Genomic DNA, 22,102 nt, shown 5'->3' with positions numbered 1-22,102 from the left:
ATCAAAGTACTCCAACCTTTTGCCCTGTGTACCCCTCACAAAAGAGTTGTGTGTCTATGGCCACTCAAAATAGCCTGTTGTAAAAGACACTGTTTGAACAAGATAACCTTCTGCCCCTTAGGGGGTGGTAAGAACAAAGGACAGGAAGCCCTAAAATAAACATGTGAGACACAGATGTGGCCAACTGGTCTGCCAAAGACAATGATCAGGTCACATGCAGTTGGTATCTGATGGCCTGCATGTGACCATCAAAGGTCTGATAACCCATTTGGATTAGTTTTGATATGAAATATAATTAGGAGTGTTTACATTGGGATAATAATTCTGAAGCCATATTAAACTGTAAAATCAGATGATGTAAGTTAAAATATAATTAGGCTTGTTTACATTGGGGTAAGAATTCTGAAGTCAGACTAAACTATGTAATTAGTTTTCACTTAAAGTGAAAATAGGTTATAATAATAAGAAATGTGTTTAAATAGGATATCTCTGGGCTCATGGAACAAATGGTAATTCAAAGATAGATATTAGGAAATGAATAAATGCAATGTATTAAGGCAGATTGTTAGAATTAAACAAATGACAGTATATATGGTTGACTGTATAAGGACCGCCTCTGTTTGCATTTAAACATAGAGAAACAGAATGTGTTCAAGTATAATATCTCTGTGTTTATGTGATCAATTGCAATTCAAATATATATATGATGAAATCAATAACCCAAGTATTAGGTTGTTAGACGGTGTTTGTTCTCTGACTGGAGAACAAAGGAAAGTTCAGTTGGCTGTAAAGTCAACCCCCTGTTTGCATTTAAACATAGAGAGGCTGTGATTGGACAAACCACAGCCTATGATGTCATCACAAAGGGACGCTAGGCCTTGGTTAAGAGATCTGGGTGTGGAAACGAGAGGGACTCTGGAAACCCAACTCACCAGGACAACACCTACCATCTCATCCACACCAAGGGGGCAGGTCAGAGGAGAATCAACAGACAAAGAACTTTTGGAGAGAGAACAGACTGCTTTGTTTGTCAGCCAGACAACAAAGACCATCAACAACTTATCAACTATCATTCTTTAAATCTGATTTCTTAGATAGGACGAGAGCGGCATAGTGCTCCGGTACCTTGAATCTTTTATAGCATTCTTTATTGTAATTTGTATACAACTCTTAACTTTGATTAAACAGCTGTTGTTATAACCTTTTCCTCCTGATTCCTTCTGCCTGCACCGCTGAGAAGTTCATAAGTAATTCCCAGAGCGTTAGAGTTATTGAAACAACGCAGAGTACTAACCACCCGGTTCTGGTACAGAGCAGAACCGTTATTAGCTTGGGAATCTACTTCACTTTTAAATATAATCAAAACGTTCCCGTGTTTCTGCGGTCTGTGCGCAAAATAATAACGAGTTGAGCTACGCGGAGCGCAGTCAGTCAGTACACCCCGTATATTCCGATAACGCTATATAAACCATGCTGCATTCATTCTGAGAGAAAGATCTATTATTCCAAATGCTATTTATAGGGTTTTGACCATAATTACACTACTGTTGCTATTTTACAATGAACTATAATGAATTACGGTTCATACAGAACATGCCAGTGTTGAAACTAATGCACAGAAGCTAATTTCCTTGTTGTAATAATATATTCTACCAACGGGCGCCAGGTACACATGGTCCGACCTGTGCTTAAATATACGCACAAAGTTCAAATTGATAAATCCCACACTTTGCTTAGAAATGATCGTACGCACGGCTTAAGCACATATCTGTGCGTACGTCAAGTTGATAAATGAGGGCCCTGGTGGTCCCATTTGATAGGTCAAGTGGGGGGGGATACAGGATTGGGGAGAGGGGGGGGGCACAGGATTGGGGAGAAAGGGGGGGGACACAGGATTGGGGAGGAAGGGGAGGGGAGTGTCTTTACATGAGAGAGTTGGGGACTCAATATATTATTCCACAGTTGGGGGAGGGGGGGGATACAGGATAGATACAGGGGAGGGGAATGTCTTTACATGAGAGAGTTGGGGAGTCAATATATTATACCACAGCCCTCAGGCTGTGCAGATTGTGAGATGCCCATAGCCAGAGTCTGACAGCCGCCTGGTAGACTCCTCCCTGTCTGTTGATATACACCGCTGACGCTCTGCTGTCTGTCCTGACCAGAACGTGCCTGCCCATCACATGAGGGCAGAGCCGTTTGAGGACTAGAAGCACTGCCTCCAATTCCAACACATTGATATGTAGGGTAGACAGAGCAGGCCCACGACATGTCCCCCCCCCATCCTGTGAGGGAGGCGTCGGTAGAAGCCTGACACGTGCGACGTGCTGCTGCCCATGGGGACACCGTCGGTAAGGGTCCCCGGCTTCCTCCAGTGGTTGAGGTCCCCTATCACTGAAGTGGGGACTCTCAGGCACCTCAGCTTGCCTCTCACAGGGTCTATTTTCATACGGAAAAACCACCTCTGTATTTTCCTCATAAAGAGGAGACCAAGCAGGACCACAGAGTGGGAAGACGCCATCCTGCCAATTTATGGAACCCGGGGCGGGTGTGGCTGTGGTAGATGTAAAGGTGCAAGTAGACGTTTTTTTTCCAGCAAGCACTCTAGGTGCTATGGACAACGAATATTGATTGATTGATTGATTGAAAACTTTATTAACAGATTGCAGAATGGGTACAATACAGTACAGCTCAATACACACAATTGTTAAGGGGATGCAGACCAGAGAAAGACTTTCGTCTTGTTTACATCAGGGTCTCCCATTTTCAATTAATCTTAACATTATGACATAACATACAGATAGACAGTACTGCTACATCTAGACATTTTTGACATACCAGATTTACAAATACAGTACTGTTTGTGATACAAAAATAGTCTAAAAAAGAGAGTATTGTAGTGATTGTAATGGTACATAATTCACCCACGGAACTAATGTTCCGCCCGAACATCTGGAACATTTGTGATGATGTCATAGCCGAACATTCTAGAACATCGAACATTCTGGAACATTTGTGATGATGTCATAACCGAACATTCTAGAACATCGAACATTCTGGAACATTTGTGGTGATGTCATAGCCGAACGTTCTAGAACAGTGGTCACCAACCCGTCGATCTTGATGGTCGATCTTTGAGACTGTCCCTGTAGATCTTTCCATGAAAAAAAAATAAAAAATAAAAAAAAACGTTTATTTTTTTTATATCTTACCCTGAGAGTCCACATTACAGTTCTACCTTTGTTTTGATGTGAAAAGTGATGCTGCACTTAGCACTGACTGAGAAAGTACACATACAGTTCTACTTTTGTTTTGATGTGAAAATGATGCTGCACTTAGCACTGACTGCACTTAGCACTGACTGCACTTAGCACTGACTGAGAAAGTACACATTACAGTTCTACTTTTGTTTTGATGTGAAAAGTGATGCTGCAATTAGCACTGACTGAGAAAGTAAACATTACAGTTCTACTTTATAAAATGCTAATTGTAAATATGTTTGTCAATGTTAATAATATGAGAAAGTCCACATTACAGTTCTACTTTTGTTTTGATGTGAAAAGTGATGCTGCATAAGATGACTGCAATTAGCACTGACTGAGAAAGTACATAATAGTTCTACTTTGACGTTTTAATGTTGGACCAAAGCATTGCATGTAATTAGAATACAGGCAAATAAAAGTAATTTAGTTTAAAGTACAATCTTGGCTGTCTTTTTCTCTCAACGCTTCAATAGGTAGATCTTGCCTTCACCAAAAAAAAAAAGTGATCTTGGGCTTAAAAAGGTTGGTGACCACTGTTCTAGAACATGGGATGTCCCACCGTATATCTGACGTATGATGTCATGACCAATGTTCTAGAACATTTGTGTATGTATATATGTATTCAATATACATCCTCTCCAGAGTCAGTCGACTGCAAGCAACGTAGCAGTAGCATGTTGTATTTCTGTGCTTAATAAATGCTATTTGCTCTGCCTCGAGCCACCGTCTCCGACTCATCTCTCTGCACTATACATTTGACGAAGAAACTGTACATTGGAGGAGGTTGGGTAGGTAGGGGTAGGTTGGGTGGTTGGGTGGGTGGGGTAAAACTGTACATTGGAGGGGGTTGCGTTAGGACATTTACTGTACATTGGAGGGGGTTGGGTTAGGACATTTGCAGGGGCCATAACAATCTGATTATAATATCCATAAAACAATGTGATTTATATTTTACTAAATAAATATGGTTAAATATAATATAAAACTATTTGATATAGTGTGAAACTGGTAAAAGGGTATATAAATACCAATTTCGTAACATTTAATGTGTGTCAATTTGTTTTTTGAGCATTGCAGATGATGGAGGGTGGATGCGAAAACGTGTCTTTCTGTACAGCTGATTGCCCACATCATGCAGAAGGAAAAACACATTATTTGATACATTTTCAATGTGCCCCATTATATATGTGCCCCATATATGTACCTTGCATTTGGTGGCACTAGTGGGAGAGAAATCCCATATGGCGGGACCCTGATGTAAACAAGACGAAAGTCTTACTGTATTGTACCCATTCTGCAATCTGTTAATAAAGTTTTCAATCAATCAATCAGACCGAATCTAGTACGCTTGTCGCCTATTGCTTATTAACAGCGAAGGAGTACGCCCGAATGCTTCCGCGTTTTCCCTGATTGGCTGCGACACGCCCCGCGGCAGGCGCGGCAACCGCATAGCGGAGCGGCAGAGCTTGCGCCATTATTTAGCCGTAAACCGCCATGATTCTCATTCGAAGCTTAGCTCACCTGGCAGCGCGGTGGTCCTGCTGTCTGTTGGTTTCAAGTTTGAATCCCATCAAATTTTTTAACATGTATTCTTTCGCCGGTTAAGGTTAGGCATGGTTAAGGTTAGGCATTGTTTCGGAGTTGGTTAAGGTTAGAAAGGTTAAGTTTAGGCGCTGTTAAGGAGCTGGTTAAGGTTAGAGTTTGTCTTAGAGCAGACCTGGGCATTGTACGGCCCGCGGGCCGCATCCGGCCCGCGGGATGATTCTGACCGGCCCGCGAAAGATTACATGATAATAAAAAAAAATAAAAAAAATTAATATATTTTTTTTAATTTTTTTTTACTTTTTTCTTTTCATGTCAACGTTCACACGCACAATATACGCTTAGGAGACATGCTCAGAAGATGTTGGTTCTCTTTGGATCCACCTACATATGTGAACAGACATTCTCATTCTCGTTTACCAAGTCCAGGTACAGATCCTCTCTCACTGATGAACATCTGGCAGCTGTGCTTCGCATCTCCACCTCAGACATGCAACCTGACTTTGATGGACTTGTTAAAGCTCAACAGAGACTGGATTTCTCACACTGAATGAAACAAAAAAGAACTGAAGAACACTAAAATGTGGAAATATAACAAGTGAAATGGGACACTTGATATATTTTTTTCTTAAATGTTTAATATAGGCATGTAAAGTAAAAAAGGCTACAAAACTGGGACACTTTTCTTTACACAGTTCAGTGACATGTCTTGTTTATTTTTGCTATAAGATGATGTGATGTCTTTAGAAAGCTAAGAAAATCCTTGTTTCAATAGTATATGAAACTCAAAATGCCCTTTGTTATTAATGTTTCACATTTTGTTTATCATTTTGGAAATAAATTCTATTTGAATAAATGATATTTTTGAAAGCTAACCTCACCTTTTAATTGCCAAATAATAACATACACTCTTACCAGGGGTCAAAACAATGCCATTTACTGCTTTTTATATAGAAATAAAATGTATATTATGCATAATTGAGTTTGGAATTTTGGCCCGGCCCCCCAACATATTTTCAGTTGCTCATTCGGCCCCCCGGGAAAAATAATTGCCCACCCCTGTCTTAGAGAATGGCAATATTCTTTCTATGGTTAAGGTTAAGGTTAGGCATGGTTAAGGTTAGGCATTGTTTCGGAGTTGGTTAAGGTTAGAAAGGTTAAGTTTAGGCGCTGTTAAGGAGCTGGTTAAGGTTAGCGTTTGTCTTAGAGAACATTGTCACATTCTTGCACTCCTCCGCTGTTAAAAAGCAACACGCTTACTTGTCACCGGTTAGTAAACGTGATGACGTAGTTCTCTCCCGCCGTCTCCCAGAAGGCTCTTCTCTTCAGAACAAGAAGCGAGGAGGAGAAAGCGACGAGATGAAGGTCGTCAGTGGCCAAACACGAGAAGTGACAAACTGATATTAATTCAATAAAGAGACGTTTATGGCTCTTCAAAAAAGAATATATTTAAAGAAGAATCTAGCTAGTTCACTTGTAGCTAGATAGCTAACTCTGCATTGGATATTGTCGGTGAGTTTCTTAGCAGCGCGTTGTTGTTGTAAAAAGACTACTTCCACCGGCCGCCATTTCATTCTGTTTTCAAAACCAGGAACGGGAGCAAGAACAAAACACCAACCGTGAACCGGGCGGAAAGGAGGAAATAAAACACATTTAGGAGATTAGCTAACGTTAATCTTTTACCCTATATGTATGCCCTCGCACCCGTTGGTTAACTTTACGACGCTTCATCTAAGCTAACGTTAGCTTATTTGCTAGCTAAATGAGCTGTAACCTGGATACTACACGAGCTGAATGGTCTGGCCGATAGATATTAAGATATTAAAATGAAACGCCAGTCAATCTGTTGTGCATTTGACCAATCTAGCCAGACAGTGAGTCGAGTAACGTTAGGCTAGCTTAACAGCAGAGCAATTTATGACCAAATAATACATGTCCCTGGCTAATGGTTCTAGGCATACTGATCGCCCTGACGACACCTCGTGCTGCTGGACACACAGCCTACTAGTTTAACCACTAACCACAGATTATGATTTCCGTTCATCTGTGTTGAGTTAATGTTTCATATACACCCCAAATCCGTTTATTTACGGTACTTGTTGACAAACGTGTCAACAGCATTCAGAACATACGTGAGAGACATGTGACATAACCATGTCTATTTGTTGTTACCGAACCTTTGCTGTGACGCAAACTCAACAAACTTCAAGTATCAGTTTTATATCATAATCAAATGTCTGCGTATTTAGCTATTTTCTATGAAATCAACGTTTTTTAACTTGATGTCTACTACTGTACTTGAAATGCATTCATGTTGTAAATATGTTGGGGTAACAATGTATTGGCGTGCTTGGTTTCAATATTTGTTGATACACTTCACAAATGCTTTGTACAGTTTCTCCATGTGTGCTTGTATTACAGAGACATATCGGCTCTGCCACAAGGTGCGATTGGGAGTTGAAGGTCCTTTTATTAAAAACAACTGGCCTACTCTTATGGATACTTTTATATAGATGGTGACCGAAAATTCAAAATAAACTTACCCAGAGTGCCATCTCCATTCAGGAATTTGTGTTTGGCTATATCTGCCATAGTGGTGTTTGCGTCACTAACGAAAACACCCCGTAACTCCAGCCTAATACAATGGGGGTGGATGGCAGTGATTTTCGTAGCACTCAAAGCACCAAAAATACAGTTCCATAGAGCTCAGTTGTGAACAGTCTAATTACAAACTATTAGGGTAGTGTACTGGGGTAGAAAATAGTTCCCAATAAAGCTGTTTACAACTAGGTCTGTGGATTATCTTTAATAACCGCATCATGATTTCTGGAAACAGACATCACTGTTTTCAAAAGTGTATTTTTTGGGGGGGGGCGTTTTGAGCACCACAAACCACCTTTTGTCTTCATTGTGTCGGAGTGATGACGGATTGATCCAAACTTCAGCAAATCACACTAAAACTATCTCGATGGATTAGATAGGCACTCTGGGTATGAGGAAAGTTTTGGGTGAACTGCCTCTTTAATCTAGTTGTCTGAATGTAAAATGTATCTGTAGCCTTTGATGCTGTTTCATAGATCCATCATTATCGGTCCTGCAGCTTATTGTAAAGGGTGCAAATATGGCACATTAGTGTCCATGAAGGTCATTAGTGTCCTCATTTAATTGCGGTTTTGAAGACGTGTTTTCTGAAACTGCTGTCTACTGACAATACCGTTAGTGAAATTGAAATTATATAACTGTGTAACAACAGTTTGGCTGTCCTGGTGATCAGCATTGAAGTCACTGGCTATCTTTAGTTTTTCATTTTGTTCTGAAAATCTAACGCAAAACCAACTAAAGCAGATCAACCCACTGTTTTTTTTTTTCTTCTCAGATAATTTTGTGTTGGCTGGGTGTAAGAGGGCCAGTACACACTCCTAGGGGCATCTAATGTTAAGGGTGACCGCTAAGAAAGCCACAATGCGTAATGAAAAAAATATTTTACAAATATGAAATATTGCTCCAATACTACGACTTAGAACAAAGTAGTTACGGGCCATGTGTTTTAGCAAAACATGTCCAAAGTATGTTGCATGTAAGAACTGTTCTGATTATCCATCATTCAACACAAACATTTTATGGTAAATAAAAGCACTGCTATAGCTTTCAGTCAATGTGCCCAAGTGAGTTGTGATGTGATGCCATCAAGCCAACTGGAAACAGTTTGACAGTATTGTCAAACTGGGGCTGTATAGTACTTAACTTTGTACATGCTTGTCCGCTCTAAGGTAGAAAAACTGATGCAGGTGTTCCAAGGTTGGTGTTTATTTGGATGGAACTTGTGTTTTACAGTGTCTTTCAAGTGTATGCTTGGGCCATTTTAGATATTTTGCCCTCTAAAGATTGTCTCTGTTTTTAGAAGAATGGCTTTTCTGCATTATGAACTTGATTGTCTAAATAATTTACTCTGAACGCTGTTAAAGCTGCACTATAGTTTTAGGAAACTGGGAAGTAAACAACATAGACCACTGCACTTCCACGTTACATTGAGCTCATGGGGGAGAGAGCGGCGGGGGAAAATTAATGAATGTGGATGAGAGCCTAACTGGTTGTAGCTACACCTGTGGGGGTGCTGGAGACATGATCCAATAGACTTGTATACGCCTGAGTCTCCTGAATACGGAGAGGACCAGTTCCAAGTTCAGAGAAAGTGCAGATCGACTTGGGATTGATCTCCGTATTCAGGAGACTCCGCCGTATACAAGTCTATTGGATCATGTCTCCAGCACCCCCACAGCTGTAGCTATAACCACTTAATGTCAGGGCTCTCATCCACATTCATTAATTTTCTCTCCCATGATTTCAGAATACCGAAAGTGTTGCGATGGTCTATCTATACATAACTGAATAAACAAACTGTCCTCAAGAGGAAAGTTGGATCTCTGGAACACTATTAGAAGCTACCTGAAAAGTTACTGTTTACTGTGGCAGGGCCCACATTTTAACATTTGAATTTGATCAGGTTTAATATAGCTGGTACCAATCAATCAAAATATGCTTTGATCCGCTTCGATCATCTGTAGTTGTGAATGTTTTTATAAACCAATTGGAGTTTCTGCAAATGTCTTTCTACAAACTACATAGTGTTGTCTTTTATGTTTTGTTGACTAAAGTTGATGGGCAAGTCTTTCAATTTACCTCAAGTTTAAATGAAAGCTGTTGATAATCACTATGCCAGGGAGACGTCTAGAGGGTAAAGTGTTTTTTGCTGAAGACTAAGCGATGCAGGTGTCTAGAAAGTAGAGCTTTGTAATTGCAAGTGTATTGCATTGCGCTTTATTTATTATCTTGCTTAAAGGAACAAGCCAACATTATGGGAAGTCTTCTCTATTCAGACACTAAGATAGATACCATTTTCCTCTCTGTGTGTTTTGTAGAAAGTTATCCGGCTGCAAACTATCCTATCGCAGCACAAATTAATGGAATCTGATTGGATCATTAGCCTGGTTTAAAAGTGGTGTATCTGCTTCCATTTATTTGTGTTAACCCTTTCACTACCAAAGGGTTAACCCTTTCACTGTGACAATACAGAAGGTTAACCCTTTCACTACCACACTACAGAAGGTTAACCCTTTAACTCCCAATACTAGACGGTTACCCGTCTGTAGTGTGGTTGCTAAGCTAGGCTAGTTTACAGCCGGACAGCTTTCTTATTGAACGCACAGCGGAAATTGGTATCTTATCTTCTTGTCCAACTCTGGAGAAGACTGTAAACACGCCTTTACCATAATGTTGGTGTGTTCCTTGTCAGAGTTAGGCTTACAACCTGCCAGAGTTTGAGTGACCATTTATAAGACTTGTGCGACCAATCTGATAGTGTGCACTGCCTCACTTGTCTCATACAAGTTGTCTGTCATCCTGGCTCCTGTCCTTTATTTTCAAGCCTTATCATTTATATACATGGTCTAAATTCCATCTGAAAAGCTTTTGCTTGTGGTGGATATCAATGGCAAGAATAATTTTTGCAAATTAAAAACTACTAGGTCATTGCCCGTTCGCCATTGGTTGGCTGCTTGGAACCGCTGTTTACAGCGTTCTATCGACTTCACATTGGCACTGGACTTACATGGGCCCTCAGCAATACATACCAAGTGTGAAGTCCATCCGATGAACCGTTCTCGAGATATGTGGGGCAACAGTGGCTCAGGAGGTAGAGCAGTCGGAAGGTTCCCGGTTCGATTCCCGCTCCTTCCGGGCAGCGTGTCGATGTGTACTTGAGCAAGACACTTAATCCCTAATTTCTCCCGATGTGCAGGTTGGCACCTTGCATGGTCGCCTCTGCCATCGGTGTGTGAGTGAATTTGAGGAACAAAATTGTAAAGCGCTTTGGATAAAAGCGCTATATAAATGCACCATTTATTTATTTTATTTATATGTGAAGGACCGACAGACAGAGATGCCTTCCTTTATTGTTAGACCAGTGCAGTGCCCCGTTGGGAGCGGGCTGATTGCATGGCATTGGCCCCCTGGAAGTCCTTCATAGTTAAATTAGAAGATGCTAATATTCTAAGGCAAACAACATACATGGTTAACCTAGACCAGGCCGACTCGATGGATGTCCTGTGTTAATACCTCTCGTAGGCCAGGTTGTTGTGTTATGAATTGGAATAGTGAGCTCATGTGATTAGAATGAGGTGCTTGTAAAACACAGAGCATTTATTTCCCTCTATATGAAAAAAGTTGGACTACTTGTTAAGGCTGCTCGATTGTGGCAAAAATCGTAACCACAGTTATTTTAGTCAAAATCGAGATCACGATTATTTCACATGTTTACTCATTGACTTTGGAAACATGTATTTATTGAACTTAAATACAAAACAAACAAAAACATGTACCTTTAACAGTGGATTTCCTTGAACTTTACATATAATTAAACTGAAAAACTAAAACATGACCCTGCTCAAAAACATGCTCTGGCTAAAAGCCAATTATCTTGTGTTCATAAATGTTGGAAATCGTAATAGAAAATAAAATGTAATTAACACTTTGACCGCCAAGGACGCCTAAACTCGTCATTCCCCGCCATGCTAATTCTGCCAATGATGCCGTAACATGTCATTGAGATCAATATTTAAAAAATCTGTGATCGCAATCATATTTCTCCCCCGGAGACTTGAGATCTACTGTTGATCCCCTCTCAACTCTCCAACGGTTCAAGAGCGCCATCTGGTGGCGGATCGGCGGATCGCCCAAACCGGAAACGGAAACTGGTGCTCATCCAAATTCGGTCCGATCACTCGCTATAGGTCCCGGGACTCGAGCGCGACACAATGTATAGTGATCCGTTACAGATAAACAACATGATTTGGACGTATATACTATTATACAACCTTTAGATGGATCGCATATTTCAACATCCCATAATAGGAATATGTTTGCTCATCGCCCAACGCTACGAGGAAGCTGCGGTGAGTTTCAGCGTTTTTTTTTTACCGTGTTCGATACAAACTGCTCTAATGATCATATCACCCACACTAGATGAATCATCTAACGTTGGCCACGGAATTATAAACGACCCCCCTCCCATCCGGTCAACATCAGATGATAAGTAGTAACTTCTAGAAGCACGTCCATTTGAATTTTTTTATCTCACGCCGATCGCTATCAAACTGTATCTGATCATCAATATAATGCATTTAGGGCTATAAATCACGTTCTGCAGAATGCTGCAGAAAACTATAAAAACATTTATACTTTAGACCGTATTTTAGTATGAATATGTGAATGAAAAAGTATAACGTTCCCACATCCTGAACGATGGATAATTGACATTGAATGGGCCATAGTAATGTCAATTTAGCAATACAATTTAAAAAGTTATAGCCCTGCAAAGAAGGGGAACTTCTCCATGGACAAATAGAGCTGGCAGAGAAGGGTATAATGATGTACATAAGCCTGGCGAAGAAAGTGTTAAGTAGTTCCACTCGTGTTTGGACATTTTCATTTGCTTTTATTCTGTTTATGGTTGTAACTCATCAGCTTGTAGGCAGGGCTTTGTATTGCTAGGGACCTCAGTGGCCTAGGTTATTATTCTACTATTGTAATTATCATCTTGTTTGTCAAATTTGTGCTGTTATCAGGACAGCATTCAGTCAGAATTGTTTTATCACATTATAAATCTGTTTGTTTACAGTTTAATTTTTTTTAAAGTCAACTCTTGATATTGTAGAAGATAGTGTATTTGTAAGGCTGATACTGGCATAAGTTTGTTTTTATTTAATATTTAACTACTTGCACACCCCTACTACTGTCATTCCTCTGTGGAGTTTGGGGTTGGGGGCATGGGATTCGCTGGTTTTTCTCGTGGTGGCGCAGGGACTGGGGGAGATGGGGCGGCCCGTGCATGTGGCATTCCCGTCGCCGTGCATGGCGGTGTGAGTGGCGCACAGGCGGTTTGTGTTTTCCTTCGGTCATGATGTGCTTTATTGGGGCGTGTGTCTTGGATGGGGATGTGGTAGGGATTGATGTGTGGGGTCTTTGGGGGACTGGTGTTCCGGGGGGGTTCACATGCCTTCGAGCAACGTTGTACTTATTTTATGCCTATTTTTAAGTGCACAGTTACGTTGCACTACTTTTATTGTCTTTTATACCGATTATGTCTGCAATTTATCCATTGTTTTTTATTCTGTCAATTGTGTGATGATTTTAATCATGTTAATTTTATACTAATTGCTGTGGGGCACTTTGGACTGCGGTTCATGTGTGAAATGAAAAGTGCTATATAGATGGTGTAGAGCAGGGGTTCCCAAACTTTTCAGGCCAGGACCCAGAAAATAAGGCGTCAGAGAGCCGCGGCCCAATGCACATCGTCAGGCTTTTTTTCTTTTTGCCAGGCGACCGATTTTTTAAGCCAAATATCACTTCAATCCTATTAAGTTAGTTCAAGTTAGTTATTCATTTATATGTGCTATTTATGAGAGGGCTAACTTGTTGCAAAATAATAATGATAATAATAATAGCCTCATTAAAATACTATTGTTGCTTCGGTTGTTTTCAGCGTTTTATGTGCATAATCTGTTATTTAGTTTGAAATGTTCGTTGAAATAAGTAGATTTTTTAGTTTTTGTTTATTTATTAAGTTAATATAAAACCATATAGTCACATTTTAGAATACAATAGAATAGAATACAACTAGAAACACTGTCCTGGCCTGCTTCTAAGTTCAGTGGCCTGAAAAAAAAATAAAAAAATGATTATTATTATTATTTTTTTTTTAAATCATCTCGCGGCCCACCCGTGGCTGCTCGCGGCCCACCTTTGGGTCGCGACCCCGACTTTGGGAACCACTGGTGTAGAGGAGCCAAAGCTATATATTTAGGTTATTGTATTATATGAATGTTTATATGTTTATTTTTATAACCTTACATTGAACCGGCATTAGGAATGTTGATTGGATTTAGATAAGGTCATTGAACCGTCTTATTTGTCATAATAGACATTCTAGAACATTTGTGATGTCGCAGTATGATGTCATGGTCGCACATTCTAGGACATTTGTGATGATGTCATAGCCGAACATTCTAGAACATTTGTGATGATGTCATGACCGAACATTCTAGAACATTTGTGTGTATATATATATATTCACCAATTCTCTCAGAGCAGTGAGTGTGCATCTTGAAACCGTGCTGAGCAGTACTGAACAGATAGACTAAAGTTTAAACAATATAGATTTTCGGCTTTCCAGTGTGGAGGAATTTTCATCCGTCGAGTCGGCGGTGATTTTGGAGACTGGGAAAATACAGTTTTCTTACCTTGTAGTAGTGACGTGAATACTTAGGCAAATAGCTTAGGACCACTTCTGTAAAGAGACTTCGCTGTGGAAAATAAATAAACCATTTGGATATCTTTGTTTTACACTGGAGTGGCTGTGGACATTATTTTTCTTTATCAACGAACGTACTAACGAGTAAACAACTTTAACCAGTAGAGTGGAACGTCGGCCCTCATAGATGGTTATTCATATTTATTAGTATTATATTGTAAAAATGTATGCATTGAAATGTCTGTAAGTCTCGACGACATTGAAAATGAGGGTGACCTCAATTGTCTTTTCGAGAATAAATAAAGGTTTGAATGAACTTTCATATTAACTTGATGAATATCCTGTAACTCACTTTTCCAGTGTATGGGGCCTAGCAAAATAATGAAATAATTGTTTATCTGTATGTCAGACACCCTCATTGAGAGGTGTTAATAAACACTGGGCATGAATGTATTCTCTTGTGCATGTTTCCTCAAGATTTGTACAATATATTGGGTTGTACAGAATAGTGGAATTCACACGTGCAAACAATATCTTTGAATAAACATAGCCTTAATGTAATGTATTTTGACAAATTAAAATATGTATCCCATCGCTACTAGTCTTGGACACCTGATGGGTTTGCACTAGCAAGGTTCTGCTCTACCGAGTTGAAAATGATTCATGTCTGCTTTGAATTCATAATTCAAGCGGTCACTTTACCCTGCCCGATTTGCCTCCCTTCTCCCAGGTCTAGCCAGTCGTCATGGCGACGGACATCAGCTCCCCGCCGCGGTTTTTCCACATGCCGCGGTTCCAGCACCAGGCCCCGCGGCAGCTGTTCTACAAGCGGCCGGACTTTGCCCAGCAGCAGGCCATGCAGCAGCTCACCTTCGACGGCAAGCGCATGAGGAAGGCCGTGAACCGGAAGACCATCGACTACAACCCCTCAGTCATCAGATACCTCGAGGTATAAACACATACTTTACTAGAAGGAATTAGCGCAGTGCCTTTTAATCTACAAGTCAAGTCAAGAGTTTTAATTGTCACGGCATACAGGTATACAATGAAATGCGGGTGGTCTTGCCCGCGACGATGTGCAATACAGTGGTACAACATATAATAGAATCCAATAAAAATACAGTGGTACAACATATAATAGAATCCAATAAAAACAACAGTGCAATAAACAGGTAACATGGTGTGACATCTCGGTATCTGTACATAGTATTTACAGAGCATATAGGACATGCTAGGTAGCTTTAGTAGTGCAATACACTGTTCCTGTTGTTATACTAATTTAAAGTGGCCTTTCCTCTTGGCCATAAGTGTGCGTGTGTGCGGCATGAGTGTTAAAGTGGCTGCTAGTGTGTGAGCGTGCTCAGCGTGCGTGTCGTGTGTGTGCTTGTGTGTGGATAGTTCAGTTTCTGTGGCTCTCAATGTTGATTGTTCAAGGCTCTGATGGCCTGGGGGAAGAAGCTGAGCCTAAGCCTCTCCGTCCTAGTAGCTGGGGTTCGCAGGCGTCTGCCTGACCTCAGCAGCTGGAACAGGCTGTTATTGGGGTGGTGGGGGTCTTTCATTATTCTGCAGGCTCTGGATTTGCACCTCTTGTTGTATAGAACCTGCAGGGTAGGTAGCGCAATACCCGTGGTACGCTCGGCTGAGCGCACCACTCTCTGTAGGGCCTTCTTGTCCTGTGCCGTGCTGTTTCCATACCAGGCAGTGATGTTTCCGGTCAAGATGCTCTCTACAGCTCCTGAGTAGAAGGACTGGAGTATCTTCCCCGATACTCTGAACTTCCTTAACTGTCTCAGGTGGTAGAGGCGCTGCTTCGCTTTCTTTACTACTGTGTCTATGTGTGTTGACCATGTCAGATCCTCTGAGATGTGGACCCCCAGGTACTTGAAGCTGCTCACCCTGTCCACGGTAGCCCCGTTAATCATCAGTGGTGTGTGTGTCTCCTGCTGTCCTCTCCTTAATCCACGATCAGCTCCTTGGTTTTACCAATGTTCAGGAGCAGGCTGTTGTCCTGGCACCAACGTTCCAGTACCTCAACCTCCTCCCGGTAGGCCTTCTCGTCGTTGTCCGAGATCAGCCCCACCACCACCGTGTCGTCTGCGAACTTCACTATGGAGTTGGAGCTGAACTTGGCCACACAATCGTGTGTGTAGAGTGAGTACAGCAGGGGGCTTAGAACACAGCCCTGGGGGGACCCGATGCTCAGGGTGATGGTGTTGGAGGTCTGACCCCCCACCCTGACCGCCTGGGGTCTTTCACTCAAAAAGTCCAGTACCCAGGCGCTCAGGGCGGAGCTCAGACCTAGCTCGATCAGCTTGTCCACCAGTCTGGTGGGGACTATGGTGTTGAACGCTGAGCTGTAGTCAATGAACAACAGTCTCACATAGCCCCCCTTCTGACGGTCAAGGTGGGAGAGAGTGCTGTGCAGTACCTGGGAGACCGCGTCGTCAGTGGACCTGTTTGTCCTGTATGCAAATTGCATAGGGTCCATATCACTGGGGAGGGAGGCACAAATGTGGTCCTTGACCAGCCTCGAAACATTTCATGACCACAGAGGTGAGTGCCACCGGTCTGTAGTCATTTGGACATGTTGGGGAGGGTTTCTTCGGTACAGGGATGATGGTAGACATCTTGAAGCAGGCAGGGACCACTGACTCCGCCAGGGATTGATTAAATATGGCGGTGAACACCGGGGCAAGCTGGTTTGCACAGGACTTAAGTATGCGTCCCGTTATACCATCTGGGCCAGCAGCCTTCCTGGTGTTCACCTGCATAAATGCTCTTCTCACACTGTGTTCCGACAACGAGAGAGCGCCCCCGCCCCCCCGCGGTTGCCCCCCCCCTCTCCACAACAGCCGGTGCGCCAGTGACGTCACTAGCCAGAGGGCTAGCGGCGACACTGTCTACACCGAACCGAGCGTAGAAGGAGTTGAGTTTGTCCGCGAGAGAGGCGTCGTCGCTCCCCATTGAGGGGGCGCTGACTTTGTAGTCAGTTATTGTCTTCAGTCCCCTCAGTCCCCTACCCCCGGTTCACATGGTACACATGTCTGAGTCCATCCACACACATTCCCATCCTTTGTCACAATACATAGGGCGACAGTGGCTCAGAAGGTAGAGCAGTTGTCTGGTAATCGGGAGGTTCCCGGTTAGATTCCCACTCCTCCCGGGCAGTGTGTCGAAGTGTCCTTGAGCAAGACACTTAACCCCTAATTGCTCCCGATGAGCAGGTTGGCACCATGCACGGTTGCCACCTTGCACGGTTGCCTCTGCTGTGAATGTGTGACTGAATGGGTAAAATGCGAGGAACAAATTGTAAAGTACTTTGGATAAAAGCTCTATATAAATGCAGCCATTTACATGTATTCCGTTCACTGCAGAACCGGTTGTGGCAACGAGACCATCGAGATTTCCGTGCCATCCAGCCTGATGCAGGCTGTTACAACGATGTGAGTATATGGACTCACCTGAGAGTCCAATATTTAGACCACTGTATTATTTTCTAGAATCTCACGTCCGTCTCTCTGTCCCCACAGCTTGTTCCGCCAATCGGTATGTTGAGTAACCCTATGAACGCCGTCACCACAAAGTTTGTCCGAACTTCCACAAACAAAGTCAAGTGTCCCGTCTTTGTCATAAGGGTAGGTTCATTTGCGACACGCATCTTTGCTTAGAAACCCATTTTTAAAGCCACTGTTAAGGTGGCGGTATACTGAAGATGAAGGGCGAACTTGCCTGAATTAGATACGGAATAGTGGAGTGTTCCTTTAAGAACCTGCTGAAACTAGTTTCTGTATACCGTCTCCTTCAGTCTATCCTGTTTTGCAGATCTTTAATGGAACATCATTTTATTTACTTTTTCTTTTCTTTTTTTCCCTTTTCCTTCAAATTTTACTTTACCATCTATTACAGTGGACTCCTGAGGGGAGGCGTCTGGTTACTGGCGCCTCAAGTGGAGAGTTCACCTTGTGGAACGGACTCACTTTCAACTTTGAGACCATTTTACAGGTAAACATGGATCCACGTAGTGTATACTTGCATTACATGCCTTTTAAACATAACCGCAGTGTGGTCATTTTGGAATCATCCATTCTGTGGCACTTAACCCGGGACTTTGTTGCTCTTCTGCCCCTCCTCAGGCCCATGACAGTCCTGTGCGGGCCATGACCTGGTCTCACAACGACATGTGGATGCTGACGGCCGACCACGGCGGCTACGTGAAGTACTGGCAGTCCAACATGAACAACGTCAAGATGTTCCAGGCTCACAAGGAGGCGATTAGAGAAGCCAGGTTTATACCCAATCTACCATTTTCTGTAGTTAACCCAAGTCTGTTATTGCTGTCTCTGTGGCACCGGGGTCCAGTCGGAGGGGGGTGTTGTTGCTCCTCGTCCTCCCTGGCCCCGCGTCACCCTGTGTTTTTGTTCTTGATCATTGACGGATGTAAGTGTGTGCTGTGGCAACACTGCATAGATCTATCTTTTATATTCCTCCTATTATTACTATCGTCATTTCATGTGGCTGATGATGAGTTGTGTATCTTGATTTTTTCTCTACATAATTACTATGTACAGAAAAGGTTGATTTATTTTTCCCGGTCTTTTTTGAATAAAGTGATCTATATTGATTTGACGCACGTTAAAAGCAGTACTGGTTTACACCACGGGTAGAGGCCAAGAGGGATACGTTTCATGAATAAAGTTTCGCCCTAGGGTTTTAGTAATGACCAATAAAGTTGAGTGGAGGGTTTTTAGTAACCACTAATAAAAAAAAAAAAGGGGGAGCAGGGTTTTCTGTAATAAAGAAAATAAAGTCAACATTACTCATGGAGTATGGAAATGTCTCCCTATAGGGAGTATTGTCCTACACACACTCGAAGAGAGAAGGCGTTCTGACCTCACAAAGTCACACTTGCTTATTTGAGGGTGTCTATTTTGAGATGTCTACTCAACTCCATCGTTTGAATCCCACCTTGCCCAGTGTCCTCAAACGACCTCTTCCAATATGTCATGCTTATTTATCGCTCCTTGACATCCACATGTTAACCGTAGCTTTTTGAATAAACATTGCATTTTTCTTCAGCTGAACACATGGCCATAATGTCTCTTGGGTTAAGTTGGCTTGCTTTACACAACACGTTCAAATTTCACTTGTCATACACCACCTTGGCTGACCACAACAAACCCTTCTTCCTGTATGCAGTGCACTATGCTATTCGTGGGACATGGGGCTTCTATCAAATAAAATGTTGCCTTTATTTATCTATCGCATACCGGCCTTCACACCGGAAGTGGAGAAAGTGATGAACATTGGTGAATGTGTAACTCAAGACCAACCCAACTAAATATAATTCTTAAATCCTCACATTTTACTCCACACACCTGATTATCTTTGACTATTGGTGAACATGAGACCTCAAGATATAATTTTCTTAAATTACATTAGGTTTACAGGAGCTGAAATACAGCATCTTAGTGGTGTGGCGGTTTCCCGCATGGGATTGATATTTGTAGGAGAGCGCTGGTATAAGTGCCTGATGAATATGTGGTGGGTTTGAGTGCTCCAGAGGTAGTTTGTGTGATACGTCTGCATTGGATTGGCCTCCTTGCTTAACCACAGGTCATTACACAGACAAGCCTGCGGATGGACCCATTTTGTTGTGCTGCCACTTAAACACAAGCTCAGAAAGACGACATTTTGGGATTGGATTGTCGGACATAAATTTGAGTGGCATACTTACTGGGCTAAAGTGTAAAAACACTTAATAACAAATTTATGAAAACCTTGGGGAATATTATCCTTTTGATATAATATGCAAAAAAACAAGGTAATTGGATGTTATTGGCATTTGAAAGGCATTTTAATATGGTGAACATAATTGCAGAAAGGATTATAAAATCTCAATTGTTTTCAAAAATAAACATTTGTGCACCCCATAGTAGGCCTCTTGAGGGTGTGGTGACCTGCTTTCCATAACCCACAATGGGGACAGATTGCCTATGGATGTGGAAAATCAAACATACACCAATAATAGATGGTTAATAGATAATTTTGTTATAACATAAATTATATATAATATAATTATAATAGCAGAGCCTGTAATATATTTACAAAACATCTATTTGTATTTATGTGTCTACCTTATGCCATCATACATCAAAATGAAATATATTTGCGGCACTGTGAATCAAATTTAAGCCTGGAAGATTCTTCTTTGAATAGTAATAAACATAATTGTGGACCCAGCCATTATAAACAATAGTGAAACCGCAACTTTTAAGGTGGCTTTCTAGCTCCAAACTGTGTTCCAGGAACCAAACTTTCCTCTGAGGAATACTTGTTTATTCAGTTAAGAAAATGAGGGTTGGGTGTCCTCTGAAACATTTTGATATCGATGCCCATACCAATACCTGGGATTCGATACCGATATCAAAAGAATACTTTTCTTGATAACTTTCTTTGCCGAGTTATGTGTGTGCTGTGAGCCAATCGGAGGCGTTGTTACATTTTGAATGTTTTTGGATTGTGTTTGAACAGAAGAAATGTTAATCCTTGGAACAATACTGACAGTGATGAGATTAACCACTTAGGTATCTAAATTAGGTTATTGAATGACAGCATATTTCAATACTAGTAGTATAGTATTGAAACAATTTTGATCGATTCCACTAAAGTATTGGGTTTTGATACCCGGCCCTAATGAAAATACCGTACACTGTTGATTTTTATTTGATTTATTTATATATTATACTTCTTAAGTCTAAAAAAATAAAAGGCAGAATCCTTACTGTAGCCTTTGGGGAACGCTGAACTGATCATGGAGGCAGTGTAGCCTTTGGGGAATGCTGACCTGATCATGGAGGCAGAATCTTTACTGTAGCCTTTGGGGAACGCTGAACTGATCATGACCTGGGGAAGAATTGTCACTATAGTTAGCCCCAGTTAGGTTACACGCTGAAATGTCTACCTTAATAACAAACGGGAGTGAAACAACGTAACTGGTGATATCCCTGGCCAACAGTCAAAAACCATATAGGTAAGCTTATATTCAAGGGTGTAATCCCCAGAATCTTTTAATGATTTGCACTCTTGAAATGTCATCTCGGGTTTTCTCTCTACTCTGCTGGCAAAGGGATATCTCCAGTGTGGTGTTGTACCAACACGGTCTCACTTAAAATATGTAAATAAAGTACCGTACTAATCAACCACAGGAAAAAAGGTACATAATATATTAGGGGTGTAACGGTACACAAAAAACACGGTTCGGTACGTACCTCGGTTTTTGAAGTCAAGGTTCGGTACATTGGGGGAAAGTTTGGCTTTCCATGTTCGACTCGGGTGATGTAGTGTGCAGTAACTAATTGTACTTGTAGGGCTGTCAATCAATCTTCTATATTGAAATTAATAATCGACTTGTAAAAAAGAAAAAAATATTAATCTGTGTTGTGTGTGTGGGTTGAACGAACACCCGGCCCTTTGCGCAAATTATATTATGGGAATGGGTGAACTTGAAGTTTTGAATAAAATTCTGCATGCAAAAAAAAGTTATGCACATGCGTTCGTTAGTGGTTAACATAACGTTGTATTCGTTCGGTACACAGCCGTACTGAACCTAAGGTCCAGTACTGAAACCGTTCGGTACGGATATGACGATACGTGTACCTTTACACCCCTATAATATGTTATGTTATAGCCATAAGTAATATATTTACGTATTGGGTTGAAAATGTTACATTTATGACAAATAAGTGCATATATTACAAATTCTAAATAGTTTAACTCTTTCAGAAAACGTAAGTGTTGCTGGGGATTGAACCCTAACCTTAACCCTTAACTTTATGTCTTAACCATAACTGTTAAGAGTTAATATTTGTTTTAACATTCGCATTGTTTTATTTTCATGGTCTAGTCTTTTAAATGTCATTATACATATTCACAACAACAGATTGTGCCAAATGAGTGTTCCCCAAGCGAGCCACCAGCTCTCTGTATCTCC

General features: G+C 41.5%; 1 protein-coding gene across 1 annotated transcript in view; it reads left to right on the top strand.

Moving 5' to 3' along the window:
- The first annotated feature begins 6,146 nt into the window (after nucleotides 1-6,146).
- Nucleotides 6,147-22,102, top strand: part of wdr33 (WD repeat domain 33) — a 68,678-nt gene continuing 52,722 nt past the window's right edge. The window contains exons 1-6 of the mRNA XM_084327772.1: nucleotides 6,147-6,317; nucleotides 14,843-15,061; nucleotides 17,487-17,555; nucleotides 17,643-17,747; nucleotides 18,019-18,114; nucleotides 18,246-18,397. Of these exons, the coding sequence (XP_084183898.1) occupies nucleotides 14,858-15,061; nucleotides 17,487-17,555; nucleotides 17,643-17,747; nucleotides 18,019-18,114; nucleotides 18,246-18,397 (626 nt within the window). The 5' untranslated portion in view covers nucleotides 6,147-6,317; nucleotides 14,843-14,857. The remainder of the gene's footprint in view (nucleotides 6,318-14,842; nucleotides 15,062-17,486; nucleotides 17,556-17,642; nucleotides 17,748-18,018; nucleotides 18,115-18,245; nucleotides 18,398-22,102) is intronic.

The sequence above is a fragment of the Notolepis coatsorum genome (assembly GCF_963971535.1).
Source record: "Notolepis coatsorum genome assembly, chromosome: 13".
Lineage (NCBI taxonomy): Eukaryota > Metazoa > Chordata > Actinopteri > Aulopiformes > Paralepididae > Notolepis > Notolepis coatsorum.
Note: the sequence above shows the minus strand (reverse complement) of the source record. Positions and strands in the feature narration are given on the sequence as shown.